General features: G+C 35.9%; 1 protein-coding gene across 1 annotated transcript; it reads left to right on the forward strand.

Annotated features, from left to right (window-relative positions):
- Window positions 1-15,694: 15,694 nt before the first annotated feature.
- On the forward strand, window positions 15,695-16,372 carry LOC137617242 (uncharacterized). The gene has a single exon (XM_068347208.1). The coding sequence runs from the start codon at window positions 15,695-15,697 to the stop codon at window positions 16,370-16,372; it is 678 nt and encodes a 225-aa protein (XP_068203309.1).
- The last annotated feature ends 570 nt before the right edge of the window (window positions 16,373-16,942 follow it).

Consider the following 16,942-nt stretch of genomic DNA (forward strand, 5'->3'; position numbering starts at 1 on the left):
TCTCTCTCTCTCTCTCTCTCTCTCTCTCTCTCTCTCTCTCTCTCTCTCTCTCTCTCTCTCTCTCTCTCTCTCTCTCTCTCTCTCTCTCTGCTATGTATTTGCGTGCTTCTAAGACTATAACTGTAATATTTAAACTGGCACTGGATTTACGATTAGTATATCATCAATCTTGATAGGATTATAGACATGAGATCAAATAGTTATATTTATCGCTATTTGTAGTCTATTACAACGGTCACAATGAACTGTGCAGTTTTACAGCTACAGCATAGGGGGATAGGATAGGCAGGGGAGGGGAAGGGGGAATTAGGATTTTGGAAGGATTTGGAGGGAAACGTGTTAAAATGAATTACAGTGGGAGGTGAAAAGATTGGGGCAGACCCAATAGCTCATTTTGTCGTTTTAAGGGGGGTACCTGGTAATCCTTGTGGATTACCAGGAGGCGATTCTCTTGCCAGCCTACAAGGGACTCGTGTTTTCATGATTATTCCTTTTTTTGTGGCTTATTTTTATTCATTTATGTTTATTTACTTTTTTTTTTACTTCAATACTCTAGAGTTGGTTCGTCCTGAGCAATGAATGGAATTATCCTTTTCCACCAGGAATTCTCGTTTTGTGTGTTTGTTATTTCCTCACTCGTCGTTGCAAGGTCTGGGTAAATGTTTTTGAATCTTTCCCCAGGCTTTTGTCGTTCTTCTGTGGTACCTGACGTTAACTGGTTCAAGATTGTATATGTTATGGAGTGTTTTCGTGGTTTTCATTATTATTATTATTATTATTATCATTATTATTATTATTATTGTTGTTGTTGTTGTTGTTGTTGTTGTTTAGGCCATGAAGTTTTCTTATGTTTCCATTTAGGAATTTTTGTAGGGTTTTCATCTGTGATTGAGCCATTGTGCATGTTGGTGCTATTGGATATTTGAATAGAGGTCTTATGAGGCTTTTGTAAAGATTTATTCTTGTTTCCATCCAATAATTTGGAACGTTTTAATGTTCCTTTTCTGTGTTTTGCCAATTGGAGTTTTTATTTGATATGGCAGCTTATGCCAGTTCTTTTAATAGAGAAACCAAGGATTTAAACTTCGTTATTAAATGGAATATTTAAGTTGTTTACTGTTATTAGTGCTGGTTTATTTTTTGATATTGATAAGAGTTGGAATTTGTTGTTGTTTGTTTTTATTTGCCACTTGTTTTCGTAATAATTTATTCTTTTGATCTTTCTTTCGGTTTTATCATAAAAAAATCTTTTGAAATTTGAAGGGTGCATTATTACTTGTGTGATGTCATCTGCATAGGCATAGGCATAGTTTATTGCATATTCGGGGGTGGTTGGCATATCTACTGTGTAGGTGATAAAAAGAGTTGGGGATAGTATGTCCACCTGTGGCATCCCACTTTTTATATCTATTGTTTCACCCAGTTTCCCATCTTTGCTACGTATTCTGACGTCTCTGTCTTTAATGTAGCTTGAGAGGAGTTTTCCATTATTATTGGTAGTTCCAATTGGAGAATTTTATATTCGAGGCAGTCATGCAATACTTTATCAAATGCCTTAGAGATATCTCTGGAGATTATATTGCATTTTTTTTTAATTTAGTTTGTTCATGGCAATTGTTTCGTAAATTGCCATGAGGACAGTTTCAGTGCTTTTCCCTGTCCTAAAACCATGTTGGTGTTTGTACAGTTTATTGTGACTTTCTAGGAATCTCCTTAGTCTTGTGTTTATGATTTTTTCAAACACTTTTCCCGGCACTTTCAGCAGTGTGGTCTTCTGCTTGCTGACCGTTTTGGATCTTTCCCTGATTTGGGGGGAAGTATGAGTATTCCTTCTTTGTTTGGTTTTGTGTAATATCTAATTGAGAGTGTCAGGTTTAATATTTGTTGGTCTTCTCCATGCCACCATTGGTAGTTTTAATAGCATTAGCTTGTTTATGCCGCTTTTACCTGGGACTTTGGGTTTAAATGCTTTCACTGCTTCCATTAGCTCATGTAATTCAATGTCTGCTATTAAGTAATTTTTCTCATCCAGTCTTTGCAGATCTGGATTTTGATAGGGGTTTATTCTTTCCTTATTTTTTTTAGGAAGTTGAGGACTTTTGTCTCTGTGTCCCTATCGAAATTTGCGTTTTCTTGGTCTGTAATTTCGAATGTGCTCACCCATGTTTCTGTTAATAATTTAATTTGGCCTTCCATATCTTCTACTTTTTTTCACCATTACTGTTGATTAAGTATGGTATTTCTATTTTTGGTTTCCCCTGTAATCTTTGTAGTTCTTCCTAGAATTTCTCTGGGTCTTTGCATGTCTGTCCTAGTTTTATTATCGTGTTATTCAGTTTTCTCTGTTTAATCTGTTAGATTTGTCTATCATTTAATTTTGAACTTTTTGTATTGTACTGGAAAGACAATGTTTAAACTGATGCACGATAACTAATCCAAGTCTCGACTCTCGATTCTTTTGAAGGCCTGGAAATTCTGAAACTAGATTAATACATTGGCTCCAAAGATTGGGCTAGATCTCCAACTAAAAATAGAAAATTTCTGAAACGGAAGAGAGGCAGCAAATTTTACAGTACCGGGTGTTAGAAGTTCGTTTGAGGAGAGTGGTGGTCGACAGCGGTCTATTGCGGATGTATGTATGAAGTGTTCCATGAGTAAAGTGTTCTAAACTCTTGGTGTTTTCGTTAAATTCCTGGAACAGGCCCCAGGACCTCTGACAAGGCCGTCTTCTGCAGACCACAAGAAGAAAGTAAGACTATCCTATTATTTTCAAATAATCTAAGAGTTAATAGATAGCAGATAGGTTAGCAATCTTACCTTAGGGCTGCCTAGGTTAAGGCGACCCAGGATGGATTTGATCGACCAGGATAACGACCTTTTGACTTTGGCCTCGGATATTGAGTGTAACTGAGATATGGATGACGACCGGACTACAATAGAAAGTAGAAATTCTAGAAGAAGGAAAAGGGAACAAGAGGAAAGTGATAGTTCGGAGAGAGAAATTGAATACCATATTGGAAGTAGAGTAGTCGAGTGGACAAAATAAAAAGGCTGACAACTACAAGGGATGTTCCTCTTGCAAAATTAAGAGCAAAATGTAGCAAAGATAAACATGTAATAAATCAGTTAGATCAAGACAGGAAAAATAATAGGTAAGAACATAAAGTAGAAGGTAAGGTAATAATCATGCAATTTTTAGATACAGAAGGAAAATCAGTGAGACTACTTAGGAACCCTATTAAGATGGAGAGATATTTAAGGCAGTCGCCGTTTGCACAAAGAAACGTGGTGAACAATAAAACCAATGATACTAGAAAAAATCTAGTATCAGTTTTTAATGAAAAGGAAGACGTAAAATGATTTACTTACTCAAACAACTTTTGGTCCTCAAAAAACACATATAAGGTAAAATGTCGACAGCCCATAGGAGACACCAGGAAAGTAGGAGTACTAGGACCAATCTATGAGGAAATAGAAGAGGAGGAAATTAAGGAATATTTGGAAGATCAGGATATTAAGGCGAGCAAAATAGAAAGGATGTGGAAAGGTAAGAGAGAGAGGATGGAGTAAAATCTAAATGTGTAAAGATTACATTCGATAGGAATGAGATGCCAGAGAAAATAAAGTTAGGAAACAGAATACTGGAAGTTAGGCCATTTATACAAAAGGTCATTCAGGGTTTCAAATGTCAGAGGTATGGTTACCACAAGACGAATGTAAATCAAAAATAAATAAATGTGTAAAATGCAGAGGAGATCATATGGCAAAAGAGTGCAGTAAACAAGGACCAATTAAAGTCCACAAATTGCTCGGAGAAGCATATTGTTAGTTATAGGGGTTGTGAAGTAGCTAGAGAACCCCAAAGAATACAGATAGTAAAAACCTTGGAAAATGTACCCTATGACGAAGCTAAAGTCAAATATAATCAGTAGAAGAGAGAAATGTAAAGGGTAATGAAAAATGTGATCAGGTAAGTAATAAAACGACATAAACAGGGACCAAGGGTGATATTTTAAGTTCAAAGCTTAGTACTGAACAAATAAGAGACGAAACTTTCAAGAGAAATTATGCTGAAATTGTGAAAAGGGAGAAAATAAAAACGAATGATAAAAGCTGTCAAACTCAAGGGAGGGAAACTGAACACAAAGAAAGTTACAAAACTGAAATCAAAATAGACTCGAACGATATAATAAAATTATACAGATTCATCTGTGTTGTACAAAGAGTTTTGGACAATAAGGAAACTTCTGATAGTCATTCAATATAAATGGATGAAAATGTTAAAAGGGAAATGCTGGTAACATTTGGTGTAACTGTTGACAATGGGGAATTAAAAAATCTTAGGAAGGATTTAAGCGTAAGAGAAAAACTAATAGCAAGTAAAAAGGGATATTGATATGTCAAAATCATCTACAATTCAATGGAATGCGAGGGGTGTGTGTAACAATCTATCGGAGTTAAAACTGATGTTGTACAGTGTCAAACCACATGTTTGCTGTGTATGTGAAACGTTTTTGAAAGAAATCAACAGGTAAAGTTTATAAACCATAGAGTTCTAAGGAAAGACAGAGTAGGTCAAAGAATGGGGGGTATAATGATCCTTATTAGACGTGACGTTTGTTATGCAGTGGGAAACACCACAGAATATCCAAATGGTAATATGGAAGTTCAACACATCAAGGTCAAACTCAAGAGGTAATTTAGATATAATAATTGCGTATAACCCTAGTGACAAGTTAACCAAAGAAGAATTTGCTTATTACATAGAGAAAACAGTGAGAAATTTTTTAGTTGTAGGGGATTTTAATGCTCATCACTCCTTGTGGGAACTTGATATTGCCGAAAATGAAATCAACAAGAGCGGAAGAAGGATAGTGGAGGTATTTGATAAAAATGACAATTTAGTACTAATTACGCCACTGGGATTACCTGGACTACCTACAAGACTCAATCCTATTACAGGAAAATTTTCAACAACAGATTTATGTTTCAGTTCATACACAATAGCGAATTGTCTTAATATAAAAGAGCTAGCTGACAGGGGTAGTGATCACACACCAATTTTAACATATAGTGAATTGGGAACTAAACAAACTGGGTTATGGGAAAGAAAGAGGTGGGTATTAGAAGATGTTAACCGGCAAACATGGAATAATGATATTGACGCAATAGAAGTGGCAAATACATTGGCACTGGATGGTGAAATACAAGATTTCAGCAATAGAATGATCAAATCCAGTTAAAAGAATATCAGGCAAACTAATGAGAAGGTAAGTATTAAATATAACAAGCCATGGTGGAACGAGAAATGCAGTAAGGCAGTGGCGGAGGCGACGAGCGAGAAAGTTGTTCACCAAACACCCAACCTCTTGAAATAAAATCGACTTCCGCAATAAAGAAGCAGTTGTAAAGAAATGTAATAAAGTTACAAAAAGAGTTTCTTGGGGGTAATTACACAGGTAAGATGAATATGAATACACCTCCGAAAGAAGTTTGGAACACTATCAATAGGATTAAGGGAATAGCATTTAGAGATCACCATCCATTAACTAAAAAGGAAAACAAACTGATTTTTAATCCTATAGGAAAGGCAGAATTGCTAGCAGAAGCCTTTGGGAAAAATTGTGTCAATTGTCTTAGAGTTAGAGAGGGCAATGATTGAATTGGTTGAAATAGCAAAACATAATAATGAATTTCAGGATCACAACAAAATATTCTCAATGGCTGAGCTAGAAGAGTGCATCAAAGAGTTGCCAAATGAAAGTGCAACAGGGTTAGACAAAATTCATAACAAATTCATCAAGAATATGTCAAAGCGGAAACGCCATCAAGTATTGAGTTTTATTAATAAAAGCTGGAGAGTTACAAGTTATCGTAAGATGTGGAAACCGAGTATGATCTGGCCGGTACTAAAACCTGAAAAATCCGAGGAACTACCAGAATCCTACTGACCAATCGCATTGTTATCTTGCTTCGGCAAACTAATGGAAAGAATGGTCCATAAACGCCTATACTGGGTGTTAGAAAATAACGAACAATTAGGAAAAACACCAGAGTGGATTCAGAAAAACTAGGAGCACAACAGACCAGTTAGTTAGAATGGAGCACGAGATAAGAGTTTCATTAATAAATCGTAAGGTAACAGTAGTTGTTTTCTTCGATCTACAGAGTGCCTACGATACAATAAACCATACAGCTTTGATGTATAAACTCGCACGAATGGTCACAGGGAAACTTAGCATGGCATGAGTGCTTTTTGAAAGATAGGGAATATGTGGTAAATGTAGACAATAAATATTCTAATCCTAGAAAAATTAGACCAGGGATTCCTCAAGGCTCAGTCCTAAGTCATACACTATTCAAAACGTAGAACCAGTCTAAAGTTTATAATTTGCAGATGATACTTGCTTCTATGTAACGGCAGACACAATTGAGATAGCTTGTCTGGAAATTCAGGATGCGGTTGAAAGGTTTTACGAATGGACCCAGAAATGGGGGCTAAGGATAAATATAAGAAAGACGAAGATAATGTATTTTACAAACAAAAAATAGATATCTTACCCAAAATCAAAATTGACAACAATATAATTGAATGGGTACCTCAACGCAAGTATCTAGGATTGGTATGGGACAGTCCAGGGCTCACTTGGACACATCACATCAACCAGGTGAGAGCAATATGCTACCAGAGACCGAATTTTTAAGGGCAGTTTCCTCCAACACCTGGGGAGCAGATAGGAAAACTTTGCTGATGTTCTACAAGGCTTACATTTTAAGCAAAATTCAATATGGAATTGAAGTATATCCGTCAGCAACTAGAAGAAACATAGAAAAATTGGAAAAAATAAAAAATATCGCTTTACGAATAGCACTTGGAGCTAAAAGCACATCACCCATTGTATCACTACAAGTTGAAATTAACGTGGCACCAGTAAGAAAAAATACAAAACAAAATGTTGCTTTACTATGTAAAACTAAAACAGATAAGAATCACCCAACTAGTCAGGAAGTTCTAAACGATAAAAGACTAGACGGTAGAGGATGGAACTCTGGTTACCTTAAAAAGCTATTTATACTGAGGGTACAAGAGATCATGATTAGGTGAAAAGTGAAGTTAGGGATGCAACGGGAAGAAAGGGCATTTCGAGTTGTAGCCCCTTAGCAGTGTATTGGTAAGTATCTTGGTATTAACCCAATGGATGACATTGACCAGGAGGAACCTAATACTTACTTTTACTTTTACTTTTAGGGATTTATTTCTCACCCTCCATCAGACACTAAGAGTCTGTTCAGGTGGGCCTTGATGTGTGAAAATAATTTCTTTCCAGTTTATGTTTTGCTCTGTATCTTTTCAGTTATTCGCTAGCATTTGTATTCAGGCTTAATAGTTTTCAGATCACTATTATAACGCTTTCCAAAGGGATAGGCCTTCAGGTCCTTCTTGAAAGCTGCCACATTTTTGCTATTCTTGACATCAAGTGGAAGGTCGTTGAAGAGTCTCTGAGCAGCATAACAAAAACTTCTTCCTCCCATTGCATGATTCACACTAATTTCGAATAGTCTATATGGGTCATCAGCATGTCTAACTCTTACAGCAGCGCTAGTAGCTTGAGGGTAGCGGACCAAGCAATCACGGAGATATTTAGGCTTATCACTTGTAAGTGCTTTGTGAGTCAACAAACAAATCTTAAATTCAATTCTAGCCTTAATAAGTAACCAATGCAGATCGATCAGTGCCGGAGTTATTCTCTCCAGAAATTTAATGCCTCTTATCAGTCTAGCCGCCCGGTTCTGCATATTTTGAAGCTTTCTTAGTAGTGTATTAGTCGATTTATAGTACAGAGAATTGCAATAATCAAGCCTTGATATTACGAGACTCATCACTGAAATTTTTGTACTGCCCTCTGTTAAATATTTTCTAATAAATGCTAGGTTTCTCGGGTGATAGTTACACACTTTCAATATGTTCACTATTTGATCCCTCATTGACAAATTACAATCTATCAGTACACCCAAATTTTCACAACAGGCACAGTCCTAACATCAGCCTCACCAATTTTTATACTTTGAAATAACTGGTAATTCTTCAAAGCCACCTTTGTGCCAAAAAAACATACATTCTGTTTTATCATCATTTAATTTAAGCTTTTTCCTCTGCATCCATGTTTTTATTTCAGTCATTATCTCATCAATTTTCTTCTTTGTATCTTGTGTTGTTGAAATCGAGTGGTAGAACTAAGTATCATCTGCATATAGTTTAAAGCCCACTTTTTTTTTCAAGATATGTGATAGCTCAATAGTATATATGTTGAACAAGATAGGTCCCAGAACACTACCCTGTGGTACACCTTTCGTAAGAATTCTCTCACTAGATCGGTTTCCAAAAACTTCTACAATAGTCTTCCTGTTCGTTAAGTAGCTTCGCAAAAATTCCAGTGTTTTCTCAGCCACTCCAATGGAGTCGTCAAGTAAGTACTCGTCCACAGCAGTATCGAAAGCAGCACTAAGATCTAACATAATCAAAATTCCACACTTTCCCCCATCAAGAAGACCTATCATATCATTCATTATTGAGCATAAGGTAGTTTCTGTAGAGTGATTAGCTCTGTAGGCCGATTGATTTTCCGAGAATACCTCTAACTCATCAATATGCGCCCATAATTGCTCACTTATGATTTTTTCAATAACCTTCGACATGTAGGATAAATTTGAAATGGGCCTATATGAATTTAGTTCGTTTACATCACCTTTTCCTTTGTATATTGGTTTGATCAACGCAGTTTTTTCACAGCTAGGAAAACTGGATTGTAATATACTTAGGTTAATTATATTTAGGTAAATAATATATACAACTTGCTTGTTTGGAGCTTCACTTATTGAACTATTTGGGAAAGGGTCGTTTCCACAATATGTATTCTTCATCTCTCTCATAACCTTTCACTAGTCACGCATATTTATTTCCTTAAATTTTATTAACTTCTTACCTTCCTTCACTGGGATAACGGACTGTCCTTCTAACTGATTTTGGGGGAAACCTCTATAAATTTTATCAATTTTTTCATTGAAGAATATAGCAAATTTCTCTGCACACACATTTTCAGGCAAGACATATTTTTTCTTTAATCCCATCAAATCGTCTAGGTTTTTGTGAAACTCCCTCATGTTATTAGTTTTTTTACTTTCGCCTTTGTAAAATTTTCTTTTTGTTTTTTCTAACAGTTGTTATAGTCATTTCTGGCCTTATTATATAGATTTCTGGCTTGTGAGGATTTGGCTCTTTTCCATCTACCTTCCATCTTACGTCTATTGTCTTTTTGCCTTTAATAGCTCACTATTATACCATCTAACATTTTCGTGTACAACTATTTGTCTGTTCTTTATAGGACACTTGGTATCATAAATTTTTCTAAAATTGTCATTATATTTTTTGGTATAACACCCAACACATTCTCTATCTACCATATGTTCACATTGTATGTTCTCACAAGACATTTGCGCTACACTAACTTCAATAAAATTCTCAGCATTGAAATTTTCCCGTTCCCTATATGTGATCCATTTCTTCAATACTCTGATGCAATTTATATTGACATCAAAAGTGATGAGTTTATGTTTTTTTGAGATCTCAAAGTCTGGTTCAACTTTAAGGTTTCTTATTAGGTCAGAATATTTCCCACTTATGACCAAGTCGAGTGTATGACCACCTACTGACGTTGATACCAAAACACTTTTCATTAAATTAAACATCTCAAATGCTTCCTTGAGTTCTTTAGCCTTATAATCGTTTTCATCATCTACCCAACAATTAAAGTCTCCACCAATTAATGTATTTTTAATATCGTCCACCACACCCACAAGAACACTAAATTCTTCAATGAATTTCTTCATATTACTCCCAGGTGGTCTATACAATGATATTATATTCAATACCTTACTGTTTCTTGTCAGTTTTAAATAGATATATCCAAACATTTCAAATACTATTTCATTCATGATAGAAACCCTAGAGAAAGTTTTCGACACGAAGACACCCACTCCTCCTCCAGTTTTATCCTTTCTTGGTATGTGGTAGAAATCATGAGTACACGGCGTCATCTCCTGGATCTTTGAGTTATCACTAATATTTCCCTGCAACCAAGTCTCAGTTAATAAGCATAAATCTAATTTCATTTCATTAATAAGCTTTCTAATCTTTATGGTTTTATTCCCCACCGATTGAATATTTATCAAACCAAACTTTATCAATGGGCTAGACTCCATGATCGGTTCTATTTTTTATCCTGGTAAGCTCCTCCTTGTATACTTTACAGTTTTCATCATATGTCTTATGATTCGTATCATTGTAATTCCGCATTGAGCAGTTATGACACTTTAAAGTATTAACACTACAATCCGTGGTTCGGTGTTCCTGGCTACACTTGGCACATACCTGAGTCTTGCTACAACTATCGGCAGTATGACCAAACTCCTGGCATTTATAACTCTGAAATACATTGTAGGAATCATAAATTTTACAGCATCCTCCATACGTGGAATATACTCTATCGTCCTTTTTACGGAAAACTTTCCTGATAGTTGGACTACGCTTAATAATGACATGTGATTTACCGCTTTGTCTCGATTTAAACTTCCTGATCAATTTAAGGTCCTCTTCATTTTCACATACATCATTCAACCATTCATTCTTCTCCTTTATACTAGAAATTATATCATCTTAATTTTCATCAATATTGCAGATCTTGATCTTCTGTTTAAGTAGATCCTTTTCCACCACTTCTACCTTACTGTCATTCTTGACTTCTTCTAAGTCATTTTTAGCCTTTTCTAACCCACTTTATCCAAAAAATTAACTACCAAGTGGGTGGTTATCTTCTTCATGATTGTTTTCTTGATCTCTGAAGCCTTCATATTTTCCTCCGTAGATTTTATGACCAAAGTATTTTTTTTTATTTTAGCTTACTTGCATATGTGGTCTTGGTCACATTCTCTTGCTCGTATTCCGTAAGTTTCTCTTTCAGCTCAACAATTTCATGACTCATATTGGTGTATTGAGCAGTTATCAGATCCATAATATCTGACATCTGTCGTTGTACATTTACCTTCACCTCTTCCATGTTGATGCTTAGTTTCGTCGTGTTTTCCCATGATTACCTGGGGTTTGCTACGTTTTGGCGTAGTCCATTTGGCGTCGCCGATTCTCCATCAGAAAACTGGCAGCACTATTCGGCGTAGCCGTTTAGGCGTCAGATTGTTTCGGCGCCTTTGTTTTTGAAAACACCCAATGACTTATTTATTTATGTATGAAAATTTAGAAGAAAAAAAAATCACGGAATCATGTAAATAAAAATCTTTAATTGGGCTAAATGGAAAAAGCATCCTTTAATTTGAACTGTAGGAAATGCATCTTGAAAGGCATGAATGGCAGCTTGCTCAAAATCACAAATTATAGAAACTGATCTCAAATTTGGTTCGATAGTTTTAAGTAACTCAAATAAACGAGAATAAGCTAATCTTTGCTTGTTAGGAAGAACAGCATAAACTTTAGGAATAACTCCATCATGCTTCTTAGCCGATGTAATATATACTTGGTAAAAAAGACTTGGCGCAATGGTGAAAGTTCCGTCGGCAAACCAGATTTCTGATAATACTAAATGTTGAAGCCAGCTTATTCTTCCAAATATTAAAATTCTATTATTGCCTTCTACTCTGTCTCCCAATAAGAATTTCTCTTCTACACCCAGTTGGGGAACATATAATGTATAGGACTCGGGTATAACTAATTGCTCAAAATTGGTTTGGTTAGGTGGCGCTTTGTTTAGTAATTTTCGTTTCCTTGCGATAACTTTTCGTATTGCAGGCAGGCCAGGCGCTACGGCTAATATATTTGTTTTCAATTTTTCTACTTCTACTTTTGCAGCAGATGGTTCATGGGTATGTTGATTCAACTGTCGAATCACTTTTCCATCCTTCATCTGCAGTCTTACTTTACACCGATCTTTCTGTTCACATCGCCAGAATTTTAATTCAGAATCACTTTTGCTCGTTGCATCAAAAATAAAAAGGTATCCTTCGTGAATCACTTCGTTTCTTCCACGTTTTGTTAAAATATCTCCTTCCATGTCGTGAAATAGGGCTTAGACAACTGAAACAAGTAAATCTTAACAAAAGAAGGAAATAACAAAAAAAAATCTTAAATTGGTTAAAGTGAGCGAGAACTAATTACATTATAACATCGAAGTAGTTATTTTATGTAAACAGAAGAAGGAAACGTAAACAAATTCAATTTCTTAGAATGGTTAAAGTGAGTGAGAGCTAAAGGCAATTTTCCACGTTTGAATTTATGAATAAGAGGAAAATTAATTTCCTTATTGGATGGAATGTCCAGTAGGCGGCGTGTCAGTAAGTTTTGCTCGGTTGGTCTTAGGCGGTGAACAAGTCATTCAGCTTCGGACGTTGGACTGAACGGACAAGCTTTTATAAAACAAACAAGGAATTAAATTGATGTTATTAAGCTTTTTGTTTGGATCAGCAAAATGTAGTTATCATGATTGTTTAAATGTAATGGTGTATGTGTTGTGAATTTCACCAGTTTATTAAATCTGCCCGATGTACTGGGCGGATCGCAAGGCCTTCAAGAGGCAAGATTCCCAAAACCTTTCAGGAGTTAACTAAAATACAGCTATATTTTAACAAGTTTATTACAAAAATAATTATTTAATACGAGGGAAATACATAATTAAACATTTACTCTGGCATACAAAAGAGACACTTGACTAAATGACCTCATGCGTTGCTGAAAAAAACTAAGTCCGCACCGGACTCAAAATTAAGCAAAATTAATTAATCTGTTAATAAGTTGCCTCGATAAACGGCATACCAAGGCCTTTTCACGTAATTTACAAGACAGCACTGATCCCCAATTACAAGGATCGACTAAATATACATTGATACAAATCTTACAAAACACTTGTAAAACCTATAGGGAAACAGACCTGGGTCCAATAAGGGGGGGGGGAGTACAATTAAGGACTTACTTCTGCTGAGGACGTCGGACCAAAGAGGCAGAGCTGAGCTCTTCACCCCTGACGACACCTTGTTCCCGCGGTTTTTCTGAACCTAAATTTCTACATAGGATATTTTCGTCATGTTACAATAAAATGACATTAAATTTCTGAATCATAAATTACAAATGCTCGATTTCTTTAACCTCAGCGCCTTCCCTGCCAGGCGGTTGCTCTCTAGGTTCTAAAACAGTCTCGTCTTAAACCACATTCATTCGCCCGCGAGTTCTCTCAACCCTCCCTCCAATTTGACGTAACGTAGGTGGCGTTAAATGGCGGGAATTTCGATTGATCAGTTCGAAAATTCCCGACATCATGTATAAAGAGCCTAAATGCCTTAAGTAAAGACATCGTGTTTCAGCAACGTCCGAGTGCTATACGAACAGTCGTACCCAAATTCAATAAATGAAATTTGATTTGACTTAGTTTTATTTGTCCGTCCATACTGACACATGGAGTATATACAGGAATTATACTTTAACAAAGAAGTTATTTATGATTAGCGATATATATATATATATATATATATATATATATATATATATTCTTTTTTTTTTACAAAGTAATAGTTGACGGCCAACAGTCTCTCCGCCGAAAAATTCTGATGCCAAATCGGCTACGCCTAACTGGCCACGCCGAAACGGCGACGCCAAATGGGCTACGCCGAAACGTCTCATTCCCGATTACCTGACCCATGAACCGTTGGGATTTGCAGTCTCAACACATCTTAGACATTTATAAATGATGTTCCTACTTTGAAAAATCTCATTTGTGCCATTTCTTAAATTTGAGCAAGCTACTTCATTGTGATACCATCTTCGGCGGCATTCATCACATTGTATTCCAAATTCGACATAGACCTCACAATGCCCACACCTGCCGCCATTGCCTCCGTCATCATATTCTTCATCAGCGACGTTCACTTGCATGTTAGTTGCTGCCATTTTCTGTCCCTCCTACCCTTGGAGTACAGTGTCAATTTCGGTCATAAATAGATCAAGATCTTTTACGGGGCTAAATTTTTCTTTTCGTTTTCTAAGGATGGGCATATTGAATCATTTTTCAATGACTTTTCAAGTAGCCCAACCCCAACACAAAAATACTGGGTCAGGCCTTTCGCCACAGACCTCACATACAAAAGAAACCACTGACTTTTAACACTCGATTCCACTAATATCAACACTAGTAAACACCCACAAAAGTTATTTAAATCTCAAGGACGGATCTAGAGGGGAGGTTAACGACGTCCTAACACACCCCCCCCCTCAAATTTTGAAAGTGCCCTTTCGAGTTTTCAAGGTGCCTTCTTGAAACCATTAAAAAACGAAGTAGTAGCCTATATTCTAAAAAGTAGACAACTGTCATGACACAGTTATCACGGTAATGATTATAAACATGAGCTGATAGACTTCGCGAGCCACCTCGTTATGTCGGACACCTGTGAAGTTCCCAGGCGCGGGCTATGTCTGATGCATATACACCACAACGCAGAAGTTGATGTTTATCAATGAAAACAGCAGAAGGCTGTTTACCAAGAACATCTTGATGGACTAGATTATTTTGGTTCAAGTATATCGCAAAATATGAAAAACTCTTATCTCACACACACACATCATCACTCTTATGCCAGGCTGACACTTGCATGACTTTTTGCCACGAATTTGTCGTGGCAAGTCGTGACATTTTGTGGCACGAACTGGAAAATAAAAAAAAAATAAAAAAATTACCTCAGAATCACAGCTCACCTGTCCACATTGACACGAACTGGCATGACGAGTTCACGACGAGTTCATGCATAGGTTTAGCATAGTTTTTCCACTTCCCGCATCGTCCCGACGAGTTCACAAACAGTTCGTGCATAGTTCACGCCACGTTCACGAAATTTTGTCGTGACCAAAATTTTGAACATTTCAAAATTCTCGTCACGACATGCCCCGATGTCACGACAGAATCACGACGAGTTCACTCCAGTTCACGACGAGTTCACGCCAGTTCACGACTCGAGTCGTGACAATGCGTGCTACAAATTCGTGCAAGTGTCAGGGTACCTTTAGTCTATAAAAATGAAACTATCAAATTAAATGCCAGGAAGTGTTTTTTTTTTTTTTATTACAATTTATTTACCAGTATGTCTCTTTCAACAAAATCTAAGTTTCTTGGGTCAATTCTATTTGTACTCTGTATTACTATAACATTGTCATTGAATGATTTATCCATGAATTGTATAAAATGGTGTTTTCTTGTGTGATTCATTGCGTAAGAAAAGTAGGTTACTTACAATATTCTGTATTTTCAATTTTATGATGTTTGAGATATCAATTAGGTGCCAGAAATTGTTTCTTAATTATAGTTTTTTTTTACCGGTGTTGTAAAAAAGTCTACAGTTTCTTAACTGAGATCTATTTACATTTTCATAACAACAATTTATATTTTGATGAATAAAATAATGGTATAAATTGCAATCAGTGGTTTTTTGGTTCTTCTCTAATAATATTGTCTATTCCATTAATTTTAGAGCAAATTTGTAAAGTGCCTTTTTGAGTGATTACAGGTCCCCTTTTTTCCTTAACCCCCTCTCACTGAAAAGTCTGGATCTGTCCTTGATTTTCATAGGATAAACAACGAGATGCACAATGATTCCCGCTTTAAGCCAGTTTCGATACAGAGCTTTAGCACACACGTCCACACCCGCTGACTCCACTCCCTTTTCCAAATTTATTCAAGAGTTCTGTAGAATGAAAGAGGAAAAGTATCCGAACCACTTAGACATATATAGGGATAGGTCCAAAAAAGAAATTAATAGTGAGGAATGGTCATGTGCAGCTGCCTATGTTATTCCCAGCCTTGACTTTTATTATAGTTTTAGATTAAACCCAGCAACGTCTATTCTGGGTGCCGAGTTATTTTCTATATGCGAAGCGCTGAAATTACATGCAAAAGAGACGGCAATATTCACAGATTCATTGACCGCCATTTCAATGATGAATAATAAGGATACAATAAGATTCAAAACATTAGTGCACAATATGCAGGAGATGCTAATCGAAATGAATAGCAATTACAATTTTGTAAAACTGCAGTGGATTCCAAGCCACAAAGGAATCATGGGAAACGAATTGGCAGACGCAACCACTAAACAAGGGCTAAACAACCCCTGTACTCTCAACAGAGAAGAAAATAATATTAAAGAAAAAAAAATGATAGAAACCTTGCAAATGGAATGGATGTTCTCAAATCAAGTAAGTTGCTCGGTACATCTAAAGCTATTATTGAAAATTGGTAAACGGCTTATTGTGGAAATAGAAAAATAGAAACTTTAATAGAAAATTTGAGAATGGGACATGTTAGAGTAAATGCATATTTACATAAATTCAAGATGGCAAATACACCTCTATGTAGCACATGCAATGTAGTAGAGGACATTTCACATGTAATGGTAAATTGTAAGAAATATAATCTGCAAAGAAAGGATCTAGAAGTAAAATTAACAGGACTCAAATTGAATTGCTCTTTGAATAATCTATTAGGAAAACACGAAGAAAAGAATATACAGGAGAGGGTGAAAACTGCTTCTATAACATTTTTAACTAAAACTAATTTACTAAACACATATGATCATCTCTAAAATTAATTATCTAACAGAAGAATAAGGATTAAATTTAGTCTCTAAACCCACATTTATGTTCTTTTATAAAGAGAATACATTTAATGCAACGATTTTGCAATAGACAAACCACAGGAGGCTGTTTTAAATATAAGCTAACATAAATGTATTCATATGTAAAGATTTTTAAAAAGTGTAATATATATTTTGGACTACAAAAACAATATCAATGGAAGGGGGAGCATGGCTATTGTTTGAATAAAAGGTATTAAGCCTC

This window comes from Palaemon carinicauda, chromosome 2 (assembly GCF_036898095.1).
Source record: "Palaemon carinicauda isolate YSFRI2023 chromosome 2, ASM3689809v2, whole genome shotgun sequence".
Classification (NCBI taxonomy): domain Eukaryota; kingdom Metazoa; phylum Arthropoda; class Malacostraca; order Decapoda; family Palaemonidae; genus Palaemon; species Palaemon carinicauda.

Coding starts and splice junctions, on each gene's coding strand:
- LOC137617242 (XM_068347208.1), top strand. CDS start 15,695: ATGATTCCCGCTTTAAGCCAGTTTCGATACAGAGCTTTAGCACACACG.